General features: G+C 35.8%; 1 protein-coding gene across 6 annotated transcripts; it reads left to right on the top strand.

The window, feature by feature from the left end:
* The first annotated feature begins 9996 nt into the window (after window positions 1-9996).
* LOC112517964 (B3 domain-containing protein Os07g0679700-like) lies at window positions 9997-27497 on the top strand. 6 transcript variants are annotated; one of them, XM_025125422.1, is made up of 13 exons: window positions 9997-10073; window positions 10249-10392; window positions 13697-13778; window positions 13875-13976; window positions 17610-18232; window positions 18577-18673; window positions 18768-18942; window positions 19553-19629; window positions 20190-20264; window positions 20938-20987; window positions 25343-25456; window positions 26236-26303; window positions 26629-27497. In XM_025125422.1, the coding sequence occupies exons 2-13, from the start codon at window positions 10274-10276 to the stop codon at window positions 27219-27221; spliced, it is 2175 nt and encodes a 724-aa protein (XP_024981190.1). In that variant the 5' UTR covers window positions 9997-10073; window positions 10249-10273; the 3' UTR covers window positions 27222-27497. The 6 variants fall into 6 exon arrangements, with proteins under 6 accessions (XP_024981190.1, XP_024981188.1, XP_024981193.1 ...); XM_025125420.1 differs by having other exon boundaries at window positions 19848-20264; XM_025125425.1 differs by adding an exon at window positions 17433-17495 and having other exon boundaries at window positions 10010-10073; window positions 13697-13976; window positions 19848-20264.
* Window positions 27498-27745: the final 248 nt, after the last annotated feature.

The raw sequence follows: 27745 nt of genomic DNA, 5'->3' as shown, positions 1-27745 counted from the left end.
GCGAGAAAGGGTATAGGGGGCGAGGGAGGGTGTAGGGGCAAGGCGAGAAAGGGTTCAGGGGGCAAGGGAGGGTGCAGGGGCAAGGGGCGGGGAGCGAGGAGGGAGAGGGGTGGGGCAGGGCGCGAGAGGAGGGCTAGAGGGGGCAAGGGGAGAGGAGGGTGCGGGGGCGAGGTTCTCTTCCTGTAAGTTAAATAAAATTTCTACTTATTAGTTAAAATATCGTCTTCTCTATTTAAAAGATATTGAATATCGTCTTCTAGTTTTAAATAAATGACCACCCATATGTGGGCACCAAACAATTCAAACGTGATAACACGTTTTACTAATTTCCACGATTGTGGCTCAATCTACAATGATGTTATGCATAGATAAGAATATGGTAAATCGTGTGGCGCGCTACATACATCATACGTCAAAGAAACACAACTAATAAAAAGAGAGAACATTTTTCACATTTCATTTTGACACGTTTTCCACAAGTTTATTGCATCGCATCTAAGAGTTTGACGACAAACTTATTTGTAGTGTGGTTGTAGCGTTTATTGAATCGTTGTCGTAATGTGATGGTTATCAAAATCTCTGAAGGGCAACCCTACTCGAATGACACATTGCATTGTCTTTTGCGGTTCAAATTCGCATCAATTCCACCTTGTCCATAGAGGATCGGTTGCCAAGAAATTCCTTCGCCGACTTTAACCCCGAACATGTTTTTTCAGCATGATGTCTCAAGGTTGAATTTTCTTCGACTGTAAGGAGAGAGTAACACCATTTTGCATTGTGTCTTCCTTTTCCCGCTTGTGAGGACCACCATGTTGTATGAATTATAAATTTCAGACTTTCATCCATGTTCCGTTGAGTACTTGGGAAAAATTATTGTTGGTTGAATCATTACCAATAGTGTGGGAAACATGTTGGTCCCTTGAGGGTCTACAAGATATGTATAATAGTTTGTAGAGGGGGGGGATGAATACAACACAATATTTTCAAATTTAAAAAGTATATTGATAAGAGAAGATCAATACAAATTTACAAGACTGCTTGCGAAAAGATAAAGTAAGAAAACCTATCTAAACAATCTTTGGTTATACACAGAATCTTAGCAAATGAGAAAAGAAATGTTGTAAAGAAATATTCCTTTACTCAAGCTCTAGAATGCTTGAAGTAAGAATTAAGTTAAAAGAGTGTGTTGCGCGCTCTCTGCATGGAGAAGAAACACTTCTATTTATACTAAATGTATTAAATGTTTATTTAATGCAATATGGTAGGGTTAGAGTGCGTGTCAAGCCTTAAGAGGAAGGTTTGTCCTTTGCTATAGTGAATAGTACAAAAAGCCTATTCATGAGCAGACATCCTTACCTAAAGTTGGTGGGTAATAGAGTCAACTAGTCGGCTCCGTACCATACGAACATTTAGAAAAGGTATGAGTTTGTCCTTTGTGTGCATAAGGACAAGACAACAACAATCGTGCTTAGCAAGCTTCCTTTGATCGCTGAATGCTGGAATAACCTGGAGGTCTCTTCAGTATTCGCTGAGGCTTGAGCAGTCTTCACACATATGTAGACAGACTTGTAATCACTGAGTACCGTTTTAGACCACGTACTCGCCAGTCTCTAATCTTCAGTTTCAGTCTTCAACTTTGGCTGAAGGTTCTTTGGTGTGAGTGTTTTCTTCTTGAAGTATCGCAGTCTCTGATTGAATTATAATACAAGTTCTTCAGCGATCATTGAACAGGCTCAGTGATGATCGCTGGAACTGAAAAGACAAAAACATAAATACAACGTATAAGTGAAAAAGATTGGGAAAATTGCATCAAAATGGAACCAACTTTCACCTATTTTCTATTTTAGGGAACCAACTTTCAAAATCGTCATTTTGGGGAACCAACTTTCACTTGATTCCTATTTTGGGGAACCAACTTTCACCTGATTTCTATTTTGGGGAACCAACTTTCAAAATCATCATTTTGGAGAACAAACTTGCACCTGATTCCTATTTTGGGGAACCAACTTTCAAAATAATTATAAAAAAATAACTAAAATTTATTTTTATTTTTAAAATTAATGCAATAAAATCTATTTTTCATTTCAATTATCGTTTTTTTTAATTCAGATATCAAATTGAAGATTTTTCCCAAAAAAATTCAAATTACCACGATAAAAGTTGTTTTTTTTTGTTAATGCAATAAAAAAATCAATTTAATAGAAAAAAATTAATTGATGTAAATTGATGCAATAAAAAATAAATATTAAATATCACATTCAAGATTTTTATATCTAACCAATCTGTGTTAATATTAAAGTTTAAATCAGATTTGGCAAATCCAACCAAAACTTTGATAGAGACCCTTAAACTACCTGTTACATGTTCAACAGATCAATTAGACCTTTAAATAAACAAAAGTTTGATAGAGACTCTTAAATGACGATTTTAAAAGTTGGTTCCCCAAAATAGGAATCAGGTGAAAGTTGGTTCCATTTTGGTGTAATATTCCCATTTTTCTATAATTATTTTGCAAGTTGGTTCCCCAAAATAAGAATCAGGTGCAAGTTGGTTCCCTAAAATGACGATTTTGAAAGTTGGTTCCNAAAATGACGATTTTGAAAGTTGGTTCCCCAAAATAGGAATCAGGTGAGAGTTGGTTCCCCAAAATAACGATTTTGAAAGTTGGTTCCCCAAAATAGGAATCAGGTGAAAGTTRGTTCCCCAAAATAAAAATCAAGTGAAAGTTGGTTCCCCAAAATAGGAATCAGGTAAAAGTTGGTTCCATTTTGATGCAATTTTCCCAAAAAGATTATCATCAAATCACTGAGAGAGAGGATTAACAAAACCATTTTCTAAGTACTAACACAAAGATAAGAGAGAGAACTCAAGTAGGAAAATAAGATAACCAAAATCAAATACAGGCTGAAATATAGAATTATAGCGAATTATGAGCGTATTTTTGCGTTTGTGAATTTAGTATCTTCCGCCATACACCATATGACTTATGTATAACGTAAAAAGGCTAAAAAGGACAAAAAACGGTTAAAATGTCAAAAAAAATTCATATAACCGTTCCTGAGCAGTTATAAAACGACTTCTTTTTAATTTTGTCATGAGTCTAACCAGTCCTTGGTCCTATGGGCCAGACCTTATTTTTTTGGTAAAAACCGTAACTTGACCGGGATTGTCGGTCTTTAACCGCTCTTTGTTGGCCCCTATGGATCCCGGGTTGGGCTGAGTTTAGCCATCTCTAGTTTCTAGCAACTTTAAATTAAGGACAAAATTTTATTTCCAAATACTTAAATAAATACACGCAGCCCGACGCAACAGTACCTGTTTCGGGAGATTCGATGCCAAAGTCAAGTAGGGATCTTTAAAAAAAATCTATATACTACTATATAATGTATTGTATCAGCTGGTTGCGAACACTTATTTTAGTAGGGTCAAGTCACCGGTTCTTAAACAAACTATATACTGCTATGTAATGTATATAAGCAATTGGGTTATGAACGGTTAGTTTACTAGAGTCAAATCACCAGTTTTTAAAGCAGATAATATACTACGATGTAATGTATTTTATTAATGGTTATTTTACTCAACTCAAGTCACCGCTTCTTAAAACTCATTATATAAACCATAAGGGTAGTGTCTGATTGGTTTGAGCTTGGCTTCAAAGATCAAAAGTACATGGAGGCCTCAAATTCAAATTCAATGAGGGATAAAAATCCCCTTGTGGCCACGGAGGTTCAAATGCGATGACTCCGGGCTAACTGCAAAGCAGGTGGTCGCCCTGGGATTAGTCGGCTCGCATAGCGGATTGGATATCCAAGTTAATAAAAAAAACTCATTATATATTGTATGTGATGTATTTTATCAGTTGGGTTACGAACGTTTATCTTACTAGAGGTTTATGATCTACTTTTGTGTGATTCATGTTGATGCATATACAAATGGTGTAGTATTCAAATATAATAGATAAACAACATTATCAAGGTTGACCTAACAAGGCCAATTTTTGCACCCATAATTTGAATTTATAAACGATTCAATTGTTGTCATCAAGAATATTAAAGCGAGGTAAGTCATCATATTAAACAATGGGAAGTGTACATGCATCATGCTCTGTTGACACATGCGCCTGTTAGGTTTATTTTGCACCACATCTACTATCTACTTACTTTGAGAGGACATCTACCCTACCAAACTGACTTTACCAATGTAATGCACCTCTTTATTCTGATATTCTCTCAAACAACCATCTGACACGCTCGTCGAATGAACTATTTGGAGATAGATCATAACTGTTTGTTGAAATTTTCTTATGTGAGTACTGGTTTATAGACACTTCAAGCATAACTTGTATCCATTTTCCTTTTCGGTCCCTCCATTTTATCCCAAATCTTACATATGTAGGTTGCACTTATCAACACTGAAAGAACTAGCAGTTTTTGTAAGCCAAATACTTGTAATATCTAGTTAAAAGCGGTTGTCACGGGAAGTACTAAGAAGTATGCTACATCCACCTAAAATAAAGTCCTAGTTTCAACTTTGTATGGTCAGTACTATAGTGTTAAAAGCCACATACTTAATGCTCTTACATTTTTCTATATGGTTTAACCATACAAAAAAGCTCACAGAGGACCTAAATTAGGAGGTGAAGAAGAAAACCCGACTCCATTTATGTGAATTGTTGACCCGATGGTCAAAGGTGGCCAGGTGAAGAAGTGACACTCGTCAAAGATGGTTAAGATAAGGAAACATGATTGGAATAAGATATATGGAGAGATGTTGGGAGTTGTAAAAATAAGTTTTATAAAAAATCAATTCTATTTTAAATGTGAAAAAAACGCACGTTAGTACAACTTAATCACTTTTACACACTCATTAAGTTATACCAAACAAAATGATCCTCCGTGTTTTTCTTCGACCAAAAATTTCTAAGATCCCATCTTTTGGCACACTTTCTGGGATCGGATTTTTGAGCTTTTAGATTACATATTGTTTATGATTTCTATAAGTTAACATAATCAAATAAAAATTCACAATACTAAAATAGCTCATTGGTATAATAGATGTTCTTTTTTCTATCAAATCATTAAAAAAAGGAGAATGCAGCACATGCACAATGTGGTAGCAACAAATACACTAACATTTTGGTGGTTGTTCAATGTCATTTTTGCATATATTAAGATGCATGTTTCAAGCCTATGAAGAAAGAAAGAACCGACTGTTGGACCAATTTTTATTAGTGGGACAATGGCCGTGGTAGCGTGAAAAGGGACCAATTTTTATACTAGAATGATACTCGCGCAATGCAGCGAGATACATCTTGATTTTAATATTTCATTTTATTTTTTATTTCAGTCGATGTTATAGTATGGTCTTATATGATTTTTGAATAAAATATAAACTTGAAGATATCATAAAAATTTGACAAAAATATATCGATATTAGTAATAATTAAGTATTCTGTTAGAATTCAATGATTATCCTAATTATATTTTAGATTTTTTATATTTAAAATGAGATGTTTATCCTGTATTTGATTATGTTTATCTGCAGTTAGTTACACGAATTCAGATATGAAACTTTAATAAGTTGTACTTACGCACAATCTACTTGTAATCTTGAGTTTTAAGTAATATGCATTAATAAACAATACCTTACACATAAAAAATGGTTTTTAAGAGTTTTTGTCAAATGTTTTATAATATAGTATAGATATATAATATATTGTTTTTATCTTAATTTTAATATAGACAGAATTCGTATGTAAAAAGACTAAAATACCCAAATAATTAACTGAATTAGGGCAATAAACCGATATAATTAACACGGTGAAAACTAGCTTGCATTACTTGTTCATTAACATAAAGACAACATAACACTTTATATAGAAAAAAGTCATCAAAATAATTTCAGCAAGAAGAACACAACAAAATTTAGTTTCTCTACATCGGGAGTTCTTGTGAAAGATATTGATGTCATCTAACATATGCAAAAATCTCCTCTGAGAACATTTTGAACTCCAGGAAGTTTTGAATTTGATATATGCTTCTCCTACGAGAGTAAAGGAATACCCATTATCTGCGTATATCTGTATCTTTCTAGTGATCAAATATTCAAGTTTTAGTTGCCGGTAACTCGTATGAATATAACCTACATGCCTAATCAAATTGGGAACTCCAACTCACCGATCATCTTTCACTTGTTGAAGGCTTTCAACCTCTTTGTCTTGCAACAAAGCTTTATCTGTAGAACAATCAACATGTGGCATTACTTCTAACACTTTGGCAAAAAGGTGGATAACAGTTAAATTTGTCATTCATACTTGCATTCATCCCATATTGATTCAAAAAGCAATTTTTCTCCAAGTTTAATCATCTAACTAGAGCTTTAAGGACACTTCGTTGATCAACTATATTTTGGGGCTATATTTGTCAAGAAGCTCCCTAAGACATCACAAATGCATATTAGGCAAGTTCTAAGTGTTGGCTATTACAAGGATGAACAAGAGATAACTCTAACGATTGGTTTGGCGTATTACTGACTTTCAAGACCTAAGGAAACTTTCTTTCTGAACTACAAATATAAAAAACAGGAAACAAAATTCAAAGGAAGATCATACCATAGGTTCTTGGTTTCGTCCTAAACCTTGTCAATGGCATGGAGAAAACAAAACCAGACAGTAAGTCATAGTGTACTGATTGGTTCTTTATATTGCATAAATATCCTCTGTTAGACCCCATCTTGTAAAAGTGTAAGTAAGAAGCCTCTTACTTTAGTCGGTAGGACTTAGTCTTTTGAAGCTGTCTGGACTAAGAGCTTTCATGCAGAAGAGATCAAGAGACATATCTCTTACTCAAAGAGCCAAGCATCTCACATACAGAGCCCTCGCTCTATTCCTTTGAAGATCAAGCCCTAAGTGCCAAAAAGCTTAAGTGTTTGATACAAAGCTACACTCCAGACACAGAGCTTCTGTATAGTACATGCAGAGCCTCTGTGTCTCCTACCTCCATGGAAAGCGTGCATAGTTCAGACATTCTCGCAAGCGTCTAATAGAATCAAGGCGTCTTGACTTAGTCCACTCCACTATTCAAGGAACGTCAACGATAAGGATGCAGAATAAGCTCCCAGAGATTCAAGCCAAGATTCTAGCAGAGTCTGTTTGACCTAAGCGTATATAAGGAGGCATACTCCTCAGGTTACAATTTACCTGATTGTGCCATCTTAGACTATAACGAAACATTGTGAGAATACAAATTAGAATGAGAGCTTCTTATTGTTTTCTTCTCATCTAATAAAAGCATCCGACGTATTCAAGTTCATATTGTGTTCTTATCCTTTACTGAATATTTCGTTTGACCTTTCAGTTACACTGTTTTACTCCATTCATATTCATTCAACTGTGTTTTCTGATATTAAGAGAATCTGGGTTCCAACATCCTCTTTGAGGTTACTTAGTACTTTGAAGCAAATGCAAACCTAGTAAAGCCATATTAAGATGTATTTTACCACACTTGCTCCAGAGTGTCATCAAAACACAAAAATTGAATTTTGAGGATTTGAATCTTTTGTTAGGAATCAAATTTTGGACTCCAACAGTTAAAAGTTGAAATAGTTATTAAAGGAGAAGAGGAGCTCTTTGTACACAAAAAAAACTAAACACATAACACACTCGGTGGTGGTGGTTGGGGTTAAAAAGCACACACTAATAACTCGTCCACTGTGCATTAAAAGTTGTAATTAAGAGATTTTTGAGTTTTACATATAAAATGGAAGTAAATAATGCATCAAATGTGGTATTTAGGAGTTTTGATGCTTTATAAATAGTATATATATGAACGGGTAAATGAATAAATGTAACAAAAACAATATCATTCAGGGAGTGTTTGGGATTGCTTATTTGAAACAACTAATGCTTTTCTACAAAAGTCTTTATCAACTTATTATTAGTTAGAATGATTTAACTTTTTCAAAAACTTCTTATTACCGGTTTGACACCGATATAAGCTGTTTATCTAAACACTCAAAAGTGCTTATTACCAGTGTCATATCGGAATAAGTCAATAAGTTATTTTCATAAACAATCCCAAACACCCCCTCAATCTTAACTCTTGTTACCTTTTGGAAAACCAACATATATAGAGTACTTGCGGAAAACATATTGATAATTATATTTAATTATTACCCACTCCATCCAAAAATAACGGCCACGTTCCTATTTATGTTTGTCTCAAAATAAATATCCAGTTTCAAAATTATATAATTAAATTCTCAAATTTACCCTTAATTAATACATATATATGTAAGGGTTGTGAAAAGGGAGAAATTAAATAAAGGTAAAGATGTCATTTGGTTAACAAAAGAGTGTGATAATTATGTACATCCAATGACCGTTTACCAAACACTTATCGGTAAACACTTACAGCAAGCAGGGCCGGTCCTAAGATTTTTGATGCTCTGTGCGAAAATAAAAAAAAATGCCCCTAAACCTATTTTTTAAGCCAATGAAACAACGAAACATGCGATATTTTAAAGAGTTTAGAACCTATTCAAGCTAAGTATTTCATCCCGATGTTGATTTTTATTAATTATAATTAGAAAAATACGATGGAGGGGACATAAAAACCAAAATTCCGAATACAAAATATAAAATGATAAATCCTGGATCAATATATGAAACTTAAAAGACAAGAAAAACTATAATTAATTTTTAACTAAAATAGTAAATTATATCCAAATTGTTGTCATATTAAGCAAAAAAGTAAAACTTAAAAGTTACAGATCTAACGACTAAAGACTAAGCGCTTATCTGTTAGCAACTTAATAAGTTTAATGAAACTAACAGCTTATTCACTCAACTATGCATGACTGTTTCGCAGTGGCTTAATGATATAAAAAGTGACTTATCCAGTAAGCTTCTAGGGGGAGCTTTATATAGAATGCCAATTTTTTTTTCCAAACATATCTCTTCCAACTAAAAAAACGCTTCTTACATCTGCGAAAAAACTCTCCCAAACAAAAACTTTTCCAACTTATACAAACAGATTAATTCATACAGACAACTTTATTCATACAAACAACTTTATACAAACAAAAACTTTTCCAACTTTCCAACTTTTTCCAACGATGTACATTCAGTATTCATCACTACTAGGCTTTGGGCCTGTTTTTATAGTTAAAGTTCGGTTGTCTAATTCTCAAATTATTAAACTCAAAACTAGTAATAAATGACAATTTAATGCCCCTTTAGGCTTTGATGCGTTGTGCGGCCGCACGGGCTGCACGTGGCCAGGGCCGGCCTGACCGCAAGAGCGCCATCCTCACTTACCTTATCGGGTAATATTCTCAGCCATCAAAATGAATCGCTGGTAAGTGCCTTTTACCGATAAGTATCTACCTAGTAAGAGACTAAAGGGACGTTTTTTAAAATGCTTATTTGATAAGCATTTACCTTATCGGATGAACATGGCAAATACTAATAATCTTACATGATAAGAGAGATGATAAGAATGAAAAGTCTTACTCGGTAAGTTAAGGTGATGACTCTTATGCGGTAAGTATTTACTGGATAAATTGTTGCAAATGATACTGTTTTGATGGACAACAATCTTACTCAGTACAGATAAATATTTATCGGGCAAGCGTTTGGGTAAGCTCAGTTACAGTTATATGGTAAAATTATTGATCCTTATTATGCTTCTTTTTTATTAAGATTCTAGGTCTTTGTAATGCTCACTGTGTGTCATTCTATTTTTAAATTTTAAGTAAAATTAATTAATTTTATAATAATATAAATTGGTTGAAGTGGTGGGCAGAGGACCCTGTACATCTTGACTACATGTTTGAAGCCGACTAAAAGAGTTGGTTTGCTGTGCCGTAAAGCGTCGTGCATGCAACTCTCTCTCTCTCTCTCTCTCTCTCTCTTAAGCATGCACTTTCTCCATTTTTCATGAAACTTCCAACCGCCGGCAACCTTCATTTCCGGCGATATACATTCAGCAAGGATCAAAGGTCAAAGAAGAAACAACAATTCAATCGTTTCCTTTGACTTCACGAGACAAATACCCAAACACCACTCTGATAAAGTAAGATTCTTTTTAACTCACTGCATCTCGTTATTATGAATACAGTGGTCTGGGCAAATTACTTCTGGCAATTAGTTTAATTTTTGCAATTCGAGTATTTTAGTAGGTTAATTAGCGAATTTTCGGTGGTATTTAGTTTCTCCTGTTAAATTGGATTTGAATTAATTGGGATTAGGGTTTTGTCGAACTGATGTTTGCGGATGGAGTCTAGAATATGCATGAATGAATTATGCGGAGCTTCCTTAGCGGCGGCTGGTGATTATAAAAAAGGTTGGGCTTTGCGATCTGGTGATTTTGCAAAACTTTGTAATAAATGCGGGTAATCCCAGATCTCTTCGGTTTGCAATTTAACATTTATGTACTTTAATCTGAAGGTGGAATCATCATTTTGTTCCAAATAATACTATTCACAACTGGGTTTCACTTGATATCAATTTTTTCTCTTTTTACCTTTTTGTCTTAATTTTATTTCAAACTGTTCCATTGTAGCATAATTTCCTTTACCTTTTGAATTTACCAAACTGTGACTTCTTCGATGAATATGTTATTGGAATATTAGGTGAGGTTTCATTTTTAGGATAGTGAATAAACTTAATGTATAATCTTCCATCCATCCCAATCAAGAGCGTTTCCCCTCGGCATGTGAGCATCCAGTTAATTATTTTTGGTATAGTTATCGTCTTTGTCTACTCTTTATCTATGCCTTTTTAAGTCGGTTGTCGAATCCTATGAACAAATTTGATAGATGTTATGCATTGGGCCCGTTACCAAATAAAAGAAGACTAGGGGGGAAGGGATGGGGTCAGGTGGGGTGGGGTTGGGTTTTCATTTTGCTGCAACCTGCCTGTTTTTGACTAAGAAATTTGTCTTCTTAAAACAAATTTAATTGAAGTTGATCTGCAACATATAACCATCCTCTATAACTACTTCTGTTCCAAACTTGAGTCCCCTTTCTAGAAGTTTGCAAAGATAAGCATACAAACCACAAGGGTGGTGCCTGATTGGTTTGAGCTTGGCTCCAAAGGTCAAAAGTACCAGGAGGTCCCAGGTTCAAATCCAAAGAGGAATAAAAATCCCCTTGTGGCCACGGAGGTTCAAATGCGGTGACTCCGGGCTATCTGCAAAGCAGGTGGTCGCCCTGGGATTAGTCGGCTCGCATAGCGGGTTGGATATCCAGGTTAATCAAAAAAAAAAAAAAAAGAAGATAAGCATACATATATAATTGTGAGAGGTGAATTTGCATAAAATGTGTTTTGGTACATAGAGAGGACACTGTTTCAGAGGCGCGATCTTTTGTTAGATACAATAGTTCACAGTACTGCATTTCATATTCCTCAAAATAATTTCTCCAATCTTTTATTTACTTTTTTCAAAAGTATACACTTTAATTTAATCCCCCACCCATACTTCAATTCTATTTGATTACCTTCTCTAATCTGGAGATATTTGGAAATACATCATAGGCATTTTAGGCGTCTCAGCATATGTTGAAGATTTGCATTTTGCCAATATAAATCTTGCTAATTGTTGCCGTATGTCCAGTTTTTTTTACCATCACCGAGTTGGTCCTTGTTCTGGGACATGAACCAACAACTGGAGTGGGTGGGGTAGTCTGTCATAAATTGTTTTAGGTATACTCTCCTGTAAGCCTTGAGAATGTTCTTTCTATCTTTCTCATCCTCATCAAAACTCACATTACATATTCACATGTCAACTTTTCACTTTCTCCTTAATTTTCTTGAGATGATCACCTATTCATTTATATGGTGAAATTTGACAAATTAAGCTTTGTTCCTGGGTGCACATTTTGAAAAATGGAATGGGTGAGGATTGAGATAGTTGACTTTTATCTTTGTAATATGAAACTGCATACCTTTCAAAAAGGAGAGCGTTTGCCACACAATCAAAAAACTGCATTTTCAATTTTCAGTGGATGTTCTATCTTTAGGGCTAGGTATGACATTAAGTTATATTATTACGAGACGTGCAATGCTACAGTAAGTCTGGAGGGCAGGGAGTGGCATTCTCTTGAGTGAGTTTGGAGGATATATAGTAATTAGTTATATAGCAAGACTTGCTGGTATGTGAGGGTTGAGGTTCCAACTTGTTCCTGAGTCCTCTTGGTTCCTCAGGCTTTGCCAATGGAGGGGGAAAATAGAGGACAACCATGTAATCATAGATGAGATGGAGAGGCTTCTGGTGAGACCAATATGCCTATAGTTTGTTGATTAGAAGGACAATGACTTCATGATCTGAGCCTTTTAGGGAGATTCCATATTTTTTAATCAAGTCAATATTTAAGAATGCAACTGAAAATGTTTATGCACAAGGTTTTACTTGATAATATATGGGTTCTGTTGGTTGTTTATACGTTGTGGAAGATTCTAAGCAACTAATCATCAGTCAAACCAGTAAGACTCAAATCAATGTAGCAAACTCCAGGCATGCTATGCATTATTGTAATAGCCGGCTTTCTCTATAGAGACATAGTAAACGTTATGGCTGTTACATATAATCAGCAGAAAGCATATGAGACGCAACTGACAACACTACTTGTGTGGAAAACCTGTAAGATGGAAAAGAGGTGGAGAACTTCAATGCAAGGGAATTGAAAGAGTCATGTGGTGCTCAAGTTGTAATCCTTAATACATTCAACATCTCACATGCAGAATGAACCATCAGGAACCTTGATGCATCGTTCTCTAGCGTATCTGGGAAGTACAGAGCGTCGTTAGCGAAACATTACTAATGACACTAATATACGCATGTAATGGAATACAAGCATAGGCAGGACTGTATGATGTGGAAAGGGGAGGAAGTGTTGCAATACGTGGTATGAGAGAGCAATAGAGAGGTGAGAGCATGTTATTTTGATAGATATATGAGAATCGGTTGACAAATATACATATTATATTTTCTTAGTAGGGAACTGTACATTTCCATATTTTTTCAAATGAACATTCGCCATAGAAATCAAATCACCCAATCTTGGTGCTGAAGGAAAAATCTTGGTCTTCCTTTTTCTACCACTCTCGCAATGGAGCAACATTGCCCGTGCATGAACAATTGTAATGAGTCTCATGCAAGTTGGCTTAAGCAATACATATGATGCCTCCATTAATACTCTCATAAATGACTCCATCCACCTCATGTTTGGGGATATTTGTAACCCAAGCAATAAGTTTGCTATGAATTACAGAAAATTTCATACAAGGTGGAGTAAACTACTTGGTAACCCTTTTGAACTGGACTTCTTTTATTTTGTAGATATGCATATTGAAAATTAAAATTTGAAGGTACTCAAAGAACATGTACTGTTTGTATAATCAAATACTAAATTAGGCTGTACACACTCATATCTATATTGCTACTTAACTAATCCAATCTTGGTAATTGGGTAATTGTAGTGGGTTCCCTCTCTGTAAATAGCCTACCCAAGGAGGGGAACTAGATTTGAACAAAGCTATTATGAGACGGAATTGCTTTTATTGTATAAACCCAAAAAGAACAGCAACATAAGTCCCGTAACTTTTTTCTTGACAGATAACTTTCTAGCTTGCATATATTTTTTGTAGGTGATTTTAAATAACTTTCTTAACATTTGTAGTTCTGTATTGTTCCAGTATTGCCTACGAAAAACTAGCATTCTGTGAACTGTTCCACCTTGTGGACACTGGTTGGAGGGAGTGCACTTCATGTGGCAAGGTAAGCATCTACATAATTATTTAAGTCACATCCCTGTTCTGTATGCATTTGGGAAATGCTGTGTTCTCGTTTGTCTAATATGTTCTGCTAATACAGCGACTCCATTGTGGATGCATTGCTTCTAGTGCTTTCATCGAACTACTTGAGGATGGTGGTGTAAGTTGTGCCAGCTGCTCAAATAGTTTGAGACGCGAACCTGTAAGATCAAGTTACATCTACTCTTATCTCTATTTGGAAGAAACATGCCATTCTTTGAACCAAGATCAACCAAAAAAGTTCAACTTTCTCGTATCATGGGACTCAACTAAAAGATATTATTTTATTAACTCCTATAAATTCGTCCAAGTTTACCAATTGGCTTTAGTCTTCACAAGTTGAGAAATCTGGATCCAGAAAATTAAATAAATTTTTCATAGTTTAATTGTCTGGAAAGTAGCCAATGCTAATGCATGTATTATAATAGATAAAATAGACAAACTAACTTAACTAAGAAACACCGTTAATTTATTTAAATTCGTAGAAAAGTAGTCTTTCAAGTTTTTGATGATCACACTCTACTGTGAGGCCATACCCTACAAACACACATGCAGCAAGCATAGAAATATTGTAAAAACTTGAATTAACAATGCCAGTGAAGTTGATATTATAGATGGTTCTGATTTACCATTTGTCCATAATGATGGTTATGTTAAAGAAAATGACAATCTAAATCAGTGGAAACAAATTATGAAAATATTGATTGCATCAATAAACAACCTGTAATGTCGTCTCAAAATGAAAAGGCTGAAACCACGGAGGATGATGCGAAATTATATAAAGGTCTTGTATATTCAAGGGAACATCTAGCATAAAAAAGGAGGAAGACCATCCAACATCACCAAGAATCTGACTGTAGATCAAATCATGAGGTTCATGATAACTTCTAAAAAATCCTCAAAATATTTCTCCAGGTAATTCGAGTCATATCCATCTAACCATCTTGATCTCCTGGTTGCCATTAGAAAGGTAGTATATCTTGTACAAAATATCCCTAGTCATATGTATCTTACAAAAATATTTCACATTCATATTATACCTTTATCTAACAAGTCTCGAGTGGTTGCAAATGGATATTTACACATTTATCTACTTGGGAGAAAATGGAATTGTTAGATGGAAGAAGTTGTTGGTTGCAAATGGGTATTTACACAGAAGTACAACTCAGATTGGACCTTGGAATGATACACGGCTCACGTAGTAGCCAAAGGGTTTACTCAAACTTATTGGGTGGACTACTTGGAGACTTTTCACCAGTGCCAAAATTGAGTGTAGTTTGGGTACTCTCGTCTATTGCAGCCAATCTTGACTCGCCATTAGTCCAAAATGTTTTTCCAATTGAACGCTCAGAGGAAGAAGTAAATATGGAGCCACCACCTACTTTTATTGAAATGTTTGGAGGGAAAGTGTAAGCTAAAAAGTCTCTGCATGGACTTAAATAATTCCCGAGAGCCTGGTTTGAAAGGTTCACAAACTTTTAGAGCCAGCGGTATAACCAAGGACTATCTGACCATACTCTCTATACAGAGAGATCCTTCAAAGACAAGATCTCTATTTTGGTCGTCTACATGGTATTTTCTTTGGTTGGAAGTGGCAGGATCAAAGAAGGATATTGTGATCTCACAATGAGAATATATTATCGATCTCTTGAAGAAAATTGGAATGGCTGGTTGCAAACCGTCGATACACCAGTAGAGGCTAATGCTAAGCTTGGGGAAACAAAAGATGGAACTCTTGGGAATTCTTGTGGATATACGTCAGTACCAGAAGCAAGCCAATTTACGCGTTCCCGAAGAGAAGAACACTAATAGCTGTATATAGATCCTTCTTTATGTAAACACTACGAAAAGGGCTTTTCTTCAAGAAAAATGAGAAAAGAAGGGTTGACGTGTATACATATACAAATTGGGGATTTATGATTACTAATAGAAGGTTAACTTTAGGGTATTGCATGTTTTTTTGGGATAACTTGGTTACTTGGAGAAATAAGAAGCAAAGTATAGTTGCAAGAAGCAACCCTGAGGCTAAATTCAAATCAATGGATCAGGGTATATTGAAGTTCTTCAGCTAAAAAGAGTTCTAATGGATCTCAAACAACAAATCAGTCCTCCAAGCTTTAATGTGATAACAAAACAACCATCAACATTGCTCACGACCCAGTTTGAATTGATCGGATATCCAGAAATATGTATCAAGTTTGGGAAGTCGATATCCTATAATCAAGGGAAAGATTTTTTTTGTCAACCCCTAATTACCAGAGATTTTTAGGATTGTCTTTCCTAATTAGCTTTTCTAGTTAAATTGTATTCTACTCCCTTGAAGAAAGTAACAAGAAAGAGAGACGATCATCTTCTTCTCATGTACTTTTATTGTTTTTACATACCTACATCTAATGCCGTAGGATAGATAGAGGGGGTAATCTTTGGAGTATCCTGTGTGCTTTTAGCTAGGTCTTGCCGGTTTAGCTGTCTCTATCATCCTTGTTGTTCGACCCATCTTCTCGTTTTTCTCTTTTGTTTATTTTCTTTTCACTTTCAACTTCCTTTATTGTTCCACGCTCTTTGCAATCTTTTCTAAATTTGCGTTAATTTTTTTTTTGCATACATGTGGTTTTAGCTAAGCGTCCCATATCTATTTCGCAAGGTGTGGTCTTCTCGTAAACAATCTCTCTATCTCTTGAGTTAGCGGATAGGTTTGTATACATCTTCCCGACTCCCGGATGGAATCTACTTGGTTTGTTTGATTTGGTTTGGTTTAGTTTACATGCATGTACATGTACATATAGGGTTGGGTTCAAAACCGGGCAACCACGAATGAAATATAAAAAATCAGTATAAATGTCAAATTAAAGAGAATAAAATGATAACTTTTTTTTGTGTAGTTTGTTTTGCTCCAAAATTTTATTATATTTCTTCTTTTTCCGATTAAAAATTGGGGGTCGGGAGGCTTTTTAATTTAAAAATAAAGTTGAAACCACCCCTTTAATCACATCCCTCTTGGATCAATTAATCTAACGGTTAATGTGGGGTTCCCGTATTTTTTAGGGTTTTCTCTAGAAACCCTCCTCTTTCTCTATGTATAATATGTATAGATATGTAGATTTCAAGTCTTTCAAGTGTTCAGATGCATTTTGGACATAGCTGTAATTTAAAACAACAAAAATTGAAAAATGAAGCCAGATCATATCTCACTTGCACCAAAACCGCACTGCGGACACATCACTTCAGCTAAGATGCTTTCTTTTTCGCTTTCGGTAGAAGGGTGCTCATACAGTGCATATCCAGCTGCACCCAATTCGCTCCCAGTGCAGTGATGGTGGTCTAACTCAAGTATAGGTGCTTCATAGGCCACAACTTGCTGGTTTGCACCCTGTGGAGATGTGGCGGTACAATTCAAGTATAGGTGCTTCATAGGCCATAACTTACCAGTAACCTCTATACTGAAATTTCCTCCAAAAAGGGGTCATATGTAACTAGGGTAGTACTCCCTTACCAAATAGTTTTACTTGCTACATCCGAATATATTATTTGGTGCCGGCCTTTTGCATCAACTTTTAACCATGTTTCTACCATATCGCAATTGCTTTTGTCTTGTAGATAATTCATTTCATTCTGGCAGGTACTGCTCTGACTGTAAAGCTAATGTTCATTTCCCCAATATACGTCTTTCGTATGTTAGGAGGTTAAAATATTTACCCAATCATCATTTTGTGTCGAATATTACAAATTCTTACAACAAGATTGGCTAATATATACTTTAAGTTTCAATTATTGATGTTTATTGTATTACATGCAGAGCACAAGTGAGGATAAGCCCGAAGAATGTGGTGTTTCAGTGGAAAATAGTGTTGGAGAAATGCGATCCTCCTCTATTAAAATGTTGAAACAATGTGGTGATGGCACTGGTGATGATGGCCAAAAATACTTTCTTCCATCTGATAACGATGATGCATCTACGTCTCAAATGAAACAAGAAGAAAGTTTGCCTCCTAAAGGAGAAATGCAAACCATGTCACCATCAATTTCAACTTTCAATGGAACTTCTGAATCTGCTCATGGAACCAAAGTTATCAAATATAAAGAAAGTACGGGGGTTAAAGATGCATATGGATCACTTGTCCAAACAGACTTAACTATTGGCTTGGCTTCTTCACGAAACCCAGTTTTTCTTCCCAGTATGGCTGTTGAAGAAAGGGAATTGAACAAATCATATTCTTCTTTTCAGCACGGGCCTTGGTCTCGCCATGTTTTGCCCAAAGTGCCCAAATCCATCCTTGCCCAAGGATATGATGGAAATGCTAGTATGAATTCACAGATACGTGTTGCTCGGCCACCTGTTGAGGGGCGGATAAAAAATCAGCTGCTTCCTCGTTATTGGCCCAGGATTACAGAACAAGAGTTGCAGCAGATATCTGGAGAGTATCCATGTTCAACGATGTTTTCCTTAATTCTCTTGGCATTCCCACCAACCTGAAAACGAAGTCTAGAATTGGATTTGCATGTCAAGTTAGTTAATTTATTAACGTTAAAAATTGATAAAGAATTGTTTTGGGTTGCAAAGATGGTTACTACATTAATAGAATAACATGTCAAAGATAATACAATGAAACTAACTAGCTTAACATCTATGTCAATTTCAAATTAGAAGTAGAAGGTTGGAATTTCCAAAATCGAAAGTTCTCTTTTTGTCAGGACGGTGGTGTAAATCAGGGTGTTACTCTATACTTCACAATGTAATCATTTCCTTAATCTTGATTTCTAAGTTCAAATGCCACCGTTGTTCCACTGTTTGAGAAGGTTCTGAGTGCCAGTGATGCTGGTCGAATTGGTCGTTTGGTTCTCCCGAAAGCATGTGCTGAAGTAAGTTTACATCGTCAGCTTGTTTGAAATTGAGTTGCTTATCCAGGAGGAAAGCCTTTGTCTGTCCTATGAGTAATGTTCAACTACTTTACAGGCATATTTTCCACCTATATCTCAACCTGAAGGGCTTCCACTCAGAATTCAAGATGTGAAAGGAAAAGAGTGGCTGTTTCAGTTCAGGTTTTGGCCTAATAACAACAGCCGGATGTATGTTCTAGAGGGTGTTACTCCATGCATACAGTCAATGCAGTTGAAGGCCGGGGATACTGGTATTCATCCAACACCCGAATCTCCTTGTTGTGAAACCATTGTTCCGTGTTTTGCTTACCAATATTTCTGTGAGTTTGATATAGAAAGCTGATTGTGATATTTCTATTAATGATGCTGGTAAATATGAATCTTCTAGTAGTTCTTCTGATCATAAATTTGGCATAGATTAACATTACTTGTCTTGTACTTTTTACTATTCTTAAGTCGACTTACGTATCCCATTACTAGGGGTAATCTACCGGCTCCATTTCATCTTCTCATTCCTTTCATAGATATATTTTGTTATACCTAAAGCATTCACCTTATGTTGTACTACTAGTTTTGGTTTGCCCATACAACTAGATTGCCTTGTTTAAACAATATTATTAATCCTCTATGTAATTTCACACAGTGCCAACTGTGAAACAAATCACCTCAAAACGATATGCGCTATTTGATTTCCTATCATGGCTACTTTCACCATCTACCTAATGTGTGCTTCTCTGATTTTATATTTCTTCTCAATTGTCCTGGTCAAATCTTGGGTTTCTCTCTGGTAAACTCATATAACCTTGTAGTTATTCATTTAATATTTTGGTTACTTACTCATCCTTTATTTCCTTTCTCCAGTGACATTCAGCCGTATGGAACCGGAAGGAAAGCTTCTTATGGGCTTCCGGAAAGCCCCAATCAGTGCTTCTATGCAGGTAACTCACTTTCATATAGTATATTAAATATGTTGTAGATCATGGATTGCTTTTGATTTAAATATGTTGTAGATCATGGATCGCTTCTGATACATACTCATGTTAATGTATTATAAGTCAAGGCTAACCCAACTTGTTTGGATAAGAGATTGTCATTGCCATTTCACGCAAGCGAACTTGAATAATATAGTATTGATATACAAACATCAACTGAACAGGATTCTCGTATAGCTGCAATACATAGTGGTGTCTTTCCAAGTGAACCCTCCTTATCTGGTGTTAACACTATTGGGAATCTTTCTCATATGAGTGATTACTCTGGCCTTCTCCAGTCTCTGAAGAGAAACACAGATTCCCATCTAAATGCATTGTCAACTAATACGAACTCGCCTATTGGAGATGCCAGCAGGCATGCAAACGAAAAGCTTGGAAGCAAATCAAGTGTTGATTCATTTCAACCAGACAAAAAGAGAAGTCGAAATATTAATTCGAAAAGTAAAAGGTTGCTTATTGAAAGTCAAGATGCTCTAGAGCTGAAATACACATGGGAAGAATTGCAGGATATGCTGAGCCCACCCACTGCTCTGAAGCCAAGTACCATCACCATTGAGGACCATGAATTTGAAGAATACGAAGTAAGTGATCCTCATTTTCCGTATCATATGCATCACAGAACTTCACCATCTGCCTGCTAACTAAACTTGGAGTGCAGATCTAGTGTCACAGAGTAACCTTAACAGTGCTCATAGTTTTGGCCCATGAATTAACATTTTGGTACCAGAAATTGGAGTAACAGGCTTGACGGCTTGTGGATTTATTTTCTGTGATGCCATTCTCCTATCAATGGCTATGTATGCCTGTAATTCTCTTTTTTCTGGCTTCACCCCTAACCCAAAACCCAAAGGAACTAACAGTGGAAAGAACAAAACCAGAATGTGAAAATCAGCGAAGTAGTTTTATTCAAAGAACCACATTATGTAGTTATCACTTATAATAAGTAGAGACCCAGCTGCAATTACAACATTATAGATGTTCCCTGGATCTGCAAGAAGCAGAATCCAGTTAACGCTGTAATAATAAAAAACACGTATATGGTTACAGCCTCCTTTTTAGTTAAGGCTTAAGGCTACTTCAAAAGCTCTGTGGCTTCCTTGTTGTCTATGTAACATATGAGAAATAAAATTCTTATTTACTTTAGGCAGAGTGGTAATCTTGCAAGTTACTGTCACGAGCAGGCATTTTGCTCAAGCACTGGCAATCCTGACTTACTACTTTAGCTGAGATTACTTTATGTTCTCTCTTTTGTAGGAACCTCCTGTTTTTGGCAAGGTTAGCATATTCACTGCTCGCTTATCTGGGTAAGGATCTGTTACCTTTTCACTTTGTTTCTAGATTACTAGTTAGTAGTTTCATTGATACCCTCCACATGTCGTGCTTTATATTTCCTTTTGTAAACCGTTTCCGCAAGCATTGGGTTTTCTTGGAAACAACCTATCTTTCTTTTGACACAGGGGTTATGTCTGCTCATTTTCTTAGCCCTCCCAGACCCTACCTCCTGGTGGGATATATTGGGTTTGTTTGCGGTGGTTTGGTTTATTGATACCCTCCCCGAGCCCAACTCGATGCGGGATTCACTGGGTTTGTTTTGTTTTGTTTTGTTTGGTTTGGTATTGATGCACTTTACCCAGAAAAGAATTGATAAGATTCCCTCTAAGTTGAGAATACTTGATTAATGAGCACAAGTTGAGAAAATTTGGTTAACAAGCACAACTAAACAAATTGGGATCTTCTCAATTCAATGACTAATGAAGCACTGCAGGAAACTCCTACAAGCTTAATGTCTAGGCAGCCGCCAACTGCTTTAACAGCGGGGATTTCTGGAACACTGTTAGGGATGCATTCATTTCCATATACTAATTATTCTATTAACTTAACCAATAACAAGTATATCAATAGTAATAAAACTACTACCAAACAATAATTGTTGATCTAGATTCTTCCACTTAGGATCAATTGGGTGGGACTTGCATAGCTCTTATGTTGATCCAGTGAAGTGAAGCTGGTTTTCCTTCTTGATTTTTTATTACCCCTTCTAGAATAAAGCTCAAACATGACCAAGGATAAAACCAAATGGAGGAAGACATTGTATCACTAAGGGTTTCCTTTGATGTCACCAAGGGTTCTGTCCTCTCCTCCCTCACCCATGATTCTCTCATCTCCCCTCCCCCTCACCATGACTGGCTCAAGCCTTAGGCAACTACGGCAATTGCCTAAGGCCCCATTAATGGTGAAGGCCCATCTTTAATGATGTAATTATTATACTAATTGTAATTAAGATGATGTATTAAATTATTTCTTCAAACAAAATCAAGTAGTTAGTTACGTAGTATTATTTCTATTTTCTTGAGTTCTACAAATATTAATTACTAATAAGCACCTCAATTTCCACTTTATTATAGTTTGTGCATTCTTCTCATCTATTCCCTATATTTGTCAAGAAAACTCAAAGAAAAATGTTGGAAAAACTTAGAGAATTACTCGACATATCTTTTTTTCCAAAAAATTTATTATATTCTTCAGGTTTTATCTTCTTTCTTATTATCAATGTTATAGTTGTTGAATTACATATGTTTCACATATTTATTTAATAGTTTTTATATTATTATTGTTGTGTGTATATGTTGTTTTATTTTGTTCTAAACTAAATATGATCCTTGAACACAAAATTTATTATCCTTAAATATGTTTATTGAAAATTCTAAATCAAGTAAAAATATGAATCATGTAAATTAAATTAATAAAATTCTTTTAAGATCAACAATCTCACAAGAAAGATTAAATGGATTAGCTATTAGCTATATGATCTATCAAGAACTAGTTAATTAAATGATTTGAATATAAAGATCTAAGTAAACAATTTGCCTCTCAAAGAGCAAGAAAAGTTGAATTTCACTAAATTTAAAAAAAGATTTATGCCTATTAACTTTTTCACCTTAGGCCTATTTTAACCTTGAGACGGCCCTGCCCCTCATGAGTCATGCATCTTTGTATTCGCCTCCCTCACGACTCTCACCATGAGGGTGATAATGGTGCTGAGAAGGAGTATCTGATTGGTGTAGGAGACAAAAGGGAGAAGGAGAGGGTGGTGGTCGATTCTGCACTCTCATCCAACTACAGGTGGTCGAGAAGTAGGCGATAAGATTGGAAATTTATAGCAGGGTTGCCCCCAATTTAGAGTATATTACCAAAGTCATCCCTGAGCTATTGCTCAAATTAATGGTTTAGTAATCTGTTATGAACCTAAGTTGTTTGTTATGAATTTTATAAGCATTTTATGGAAAAAAAAAAGATTTATTGTTGAGGTGTACACCTTGCCTCGTATTTTCATCTTTCAAAACCTTGCTTTCAAGCACAACTTCTTTATGACCTCCATGCAAAAATCATGGCTTACTTGTTAATGCCCATCTCTGTAAGAGACCTACTTATTTGGTACACTTCACTTGTGTCTGAATGGTTTTCATATATTGACCTTTGACTTGGTCCCAACAACAAATGGGAAAGGGCCATACACAAATTATTTTTTCTCTGATCTCTGTGTCTTTGTTTATTTACCAACTACAATTGTGTCGAAAAGTAACCATAGCCATAGAAGCCCTTTTTTAACTGCAAGAGTGACTCTGGTTGGTGGCTGATGGTCTTAGGTATATCTAGGATATTCAAACTAAGCTAGTGATGTCAGTGATATTCAAATTCAAAGTAACCATAGCCATAGAAGCCCTTCTTCAAGTTGCACTATGTATAAAAAACATACATAAATAAGAATATAACCCTAGTTAAGTATCCATGCATAGACAAGGAGCAAAAACACTCAACTCTCCAACAAAGTTGCTTTGACTCGGTCGAATAAACAACCTGTTTTTTAAGTATAGGTATTCCCATATGTTCCCTTCTTCCAAGGTTCAGCCAATTGTATTTTCAAACTGGTATCAACAAAATTTGCCTCGCCTTCTACTTCTTGCTTCTGCATAGTCATTTTCTTTAGTTAGCTCGTATGAAATAAAGAAACTCTCCATGCTATGTGCCTAGTCAAGGAAGTTATCTGGCATGACTTCATGAAAGGTCATCCATTCTTTGTCATGATTGACACTTTGAATCTTGCAGCCCTCTTGTCTTGGTCAAGTATGTTTCATATCTGAGGTACTCCACTCCTATCTTTGTGCTTATTCTGATCAACTAACTTCTGGTTTTAGATAATCCCCTGCCAATGTGGAAAATCTTTTGATATTGAAGGATTTATAAAGGTCAAGTTATCAGACTATGTTCCTATCTTTTCTTTTTATTTCTTCTATCCTCAAGCTTTTTCCTTATTCCTTAGATAGCTGAGAGGTGTTATGTGAAGAGAAACCGATGAAATCAAATTGCGTGGACTTGATCTCAATTTAGAATTTGACTTGATCGTGAGTCAAATTTAGTAGCCAACATTGTCTAAGCCATTCACTTCCAATTTCCCATCTCTCTTTGGCATTAACCGCTCATTTGACGAATGATAATTATTTGCAATCATATCAAAAAATGACTTTTCAAATTTCCGGTGTTTTCTTCACGATTATCCTTCCCACGGGAGCATCAAAGGATATCTTGATCTATTGCTTCAAATCATTGTAGAAGGTTTGAATCAGAGGCGGACCTAATTTTTTTTTCAAGTGGTGGTACACTTTGACTATAAGAAAATATCCGAAGAAAAAATTGACAATATTAGTATAGATCTGTTGGTAGGTTCTTTTCCCTGCATAGAATTTGCGTCCTGTCTACATATTATTAGAAACACAAGAGGTATATAAAAAACACCAAAATTTGAGCTAAAAACTAACAAATTTGACATCAGTGGGGGCCTTTTGTATAATGGTAGGAGCGTTTACCATCTCCACCATTAAAATCCTGTGCTAACATTTCAGTTTCAAAAACGTAACTTTTTACCTTATGACAGAACCATGAAGTCTTGGCCTGTGCCACCATATCCTTCTACGTGGGTCTGCCCCTGGTTTGAATGAGCAACCATTCTGTTACTCCGTGGTGTGGGCAATGACAATGGAGGTCCTTATATCTCTCACGTTCATAGAATGACGCCTTATCATAATACCGAGAAGATGAAGTAATTTCATTGCGAAGATTTACAGTTTTTCCTAGTGGGAAGAAGAACTTGTCTAGGAAGGCTCGAGACAAGTCATCCCAAATGATGAAGAAGTTGGTATCATTAGTCTTTAACCTTTCTTTTGCCTTGTCCTTTTGTGAGAAACAAAACAACCGTAGTCGTATTGCATCATAAAGCTCCATTTGTCTTGATAGTGTAGAACTTCTCTAGAGACGCTTTGAGATGGTCGTTTGGTATCAACCTTGTAAGTTGTCCCAAACTCCATTCACCATTAATTACCTACAAAATTCTCATAGAAAACATGAAACCATCCCGAACATGACCAAGAGCGATGGTTAAAAGAGAAACATGCAAAAATATACTAAATGGATGGAAATGCATGAATGCTATGCAACCAAATAAGAGTAAAATATGCTCCCAACACTTGTGACCAAGCTGTTTTATACATTTTGATACCAAACATGGAGTTATATCCACCATTCACGAAGAATAACTGTTTTTCTCGTTTTATATGTGATTGTAATCAATTGTTTACTTAGTATGGCAAGATTGATGTTTCAGGGAGCAAGAACAGTGGGCTCAATGCAATAACTGTTCAAAATGGCGAAGGTTACCTGTTAATTTTCTTCTCCCTGCTAAATGGACATGTCAAGAAAATGTCTGGGATCAGAGCAGGTAAATCCTAGAGGGTATTGGGATTATTCTCATGATAAACAGAGTTTTAGTACGTTATTGCATAGAATTGAACAAATTTACAATATGGGGAAAGTTCAAATGAGAACCATAAATATATTGAGAGTTGGTTTCTGATAAGAATAGTAGTTATCATGAGAAGGGTAAGAAGGGATCTCCACCCGCGGATGAATCCTAATTGAAATCAATTGAAAATACCCTTCTAAGCTAATTCATGGGTTATTTTGGGACTTCATCTGAATCATTAGATCAACACTAATTAAAAGTGATCAAGGGTCCAAATCCCTTTTTACACTTCTCACCTTAACCCCTATTCTCATATGATCCTTCGTCAATATATTGATTACCTAGGAACCAACGATTTCTTGTATAAGCTTTAAATAGTCATGAATATCATGCATTTTCATTGTTCGTGATAGGATGCATGTTTTTCATGAATATAACGTATTTTTCTCATGAATATAATGCATTTTCAGTATGAATATTTTTCATTCATTATCAATAACACATATATAGTTTGTTACCATGTTCTCAAAATATTTACGGTTGTCATTTGTACCTGCCCCCATATCACGTATTTTTCTCATGAATATAATGCATTTTCAATATGAATATTTTTCATTCATTATCAGTAACACATATATGGTTTGTTACCATGTTCTCAAAATATTTACGGTTGTCATTTGTACCTGACCCCATACGATATTTGGGTTATGTAGCAAATTTTGATTATATAGCCGCTGATAAATTGGTATCCGTAGGTCGGTCTGTCTTGCACCAGATGAATTAAGCCCTAGAGAGCTTGAGTACCTTCTTGGGCTGGCTAAAGGTACGATGTTTTCGTTGTTTGTATTGTCTCCGTCGTACAAAAATTGCAAAAAAATTTGGGTAGATAGTTTTAGTGAAGTGTTCCGTCAAATGTCTAAAATAATCTTTATTACCCTTAATGATAGAGGAATTAATGAATTCTATTTCATAATTAAGGGTTGGAAAAGTAATACTTCCTTTTGAAAGTGGATACTTGTTATGGGACTAAGTTAAAATAGAAATATGGACACTTGTTGCGATGGAGGGGGTACCTTTTTAGCTAAAAACAAATTTCTATCGTTAGTTTTCCTTTGGTTTACTTACCTTCGGGTGATTTTGTTGGTTAGAATTTCAGAGGTTGCGGAGGCCAGACCAAGCGCAGGGAGTAACCGGACACAATCTAACCGAGCCATCCATTGCCGCCACCACCAAACACCCAAGGCACCGCCCTGGTTGCTCCTGCATAGTCTGCAGTCAACCTCCTAGCGGCAAAGGCAAACACAAGCCCAATTGCACCTGCAATGTCTGCATGACAGTCAAACGCCGCTTCAAAACCTTAATGTTGCGCAAACAACAACGCCAATCAGAACGTGAAGCGGAAATTGCGGAGAAAAACCAGCTTAAATTGGAGACAGAAATGGAAACCGGTTTTGCAGAGTTGAGATCATCGGGCAAGGGACAATTAGACCTAAACATCCATCCTCGCCGTTTACAAGATAATCACGCAAAAAACCATGTAAGCATGATGAGTCTTCTTCAAGCAGCAAATCAGCCATTGGAGACATATATGAAGCAGAAAGGTCTTACAAGCTTAATCTCCGAGCCACAAGCGAGCTCGGTTACACAACCATTGCCACAAGATACGCCCACAGTTCAAGCCGATGCACAGTGTAACGAGGAGGAGCGGCAAGGATTGGACGAAAACCAAAACAGTTCGTGAATTACTTCACTTTGGTTTCGAGGTTGGGAACTGAATACATATTGAATGGACATTTGTCGTAATCGGAATTCTGGTTGAAAACTTTTGGATGAAAAATTGTACCCTTTTTATGGTACAATTTGGGTAAGTTGATATAGGATTTGATTTGAATACATTACATTTATGTTATATAACACATGGAATCGAGTCTTTGTTTTGTATAAAAGAATGTGGGTACCTTCTTTTAGGACGTGTAGTCGTACATTCTAAATGGTGTTAACATACCTTTTATGTTGATAACCGTGATCATATGTTGTCTTATATTTAGGTGGCGTTTGTTTTTTAAGAGGTGCTGAAGTCTGAAGTCTGAATTCACTTCTGAATTTTAAGAGGTGGTGCTGAAGTCTGAAATCTGAATCAGTCAGACTGTTTGTTTTTACGTCTGAAATCTGAAAAATGATCTTTTTTTTTTCTTGTGAAACTTAATTTGGAATTTTGTTCAAGGCTTTTTAGTTTAATGACAAACTCAATTTGCAAGTTTTACA

The sequence above is a fragment of the Cynara cardunculus genome (assembly GCF_001531365.2).
Source record: "Cynara cardunculus var. scolymus isolate 2C chromosome LG 9, CcrdV1, whole genome shotgun sequence".
Lineage (NCBI taxonomy): Eukaryota > Viridiplantae > Streptophyta > Magnoliopsida > Asterales > Asteraceae > Cynara > Cynara cardunculus.
Note: the sequence above shows the minus strand (reverse complement) of the source record. Positions and strands in the feature narration are given on the sequence as shown.

What these genes read in the sequence shown, in the direction of transcription:
- LOC112517964 (XM_025125420.1), top strand. Translation starts at nt 10,274, where the DNA reads ATGGAGTCTAGAATATGCATGAATGAATTATGCGGAGCTTCCTTAGCG. An exon ending in AGTGCACTTCATGTGGCAAG is followed by an intron (nt 13,779 to 13,874) that starts GTAAGCATCTAC and finishes CTGCTAATACAG; the next exon opens with CGACTCCATTGTGGATGCAT. An exon ending in CCTTCTTGGGCTGGCTAAAG is followed by an intron (nt 26,304 to 26,628) that starts GTACGATGTTTT and finishes TTTGTTGGTTAG; the next exon opens with AATTTCAGAGGTTGCGGAGG.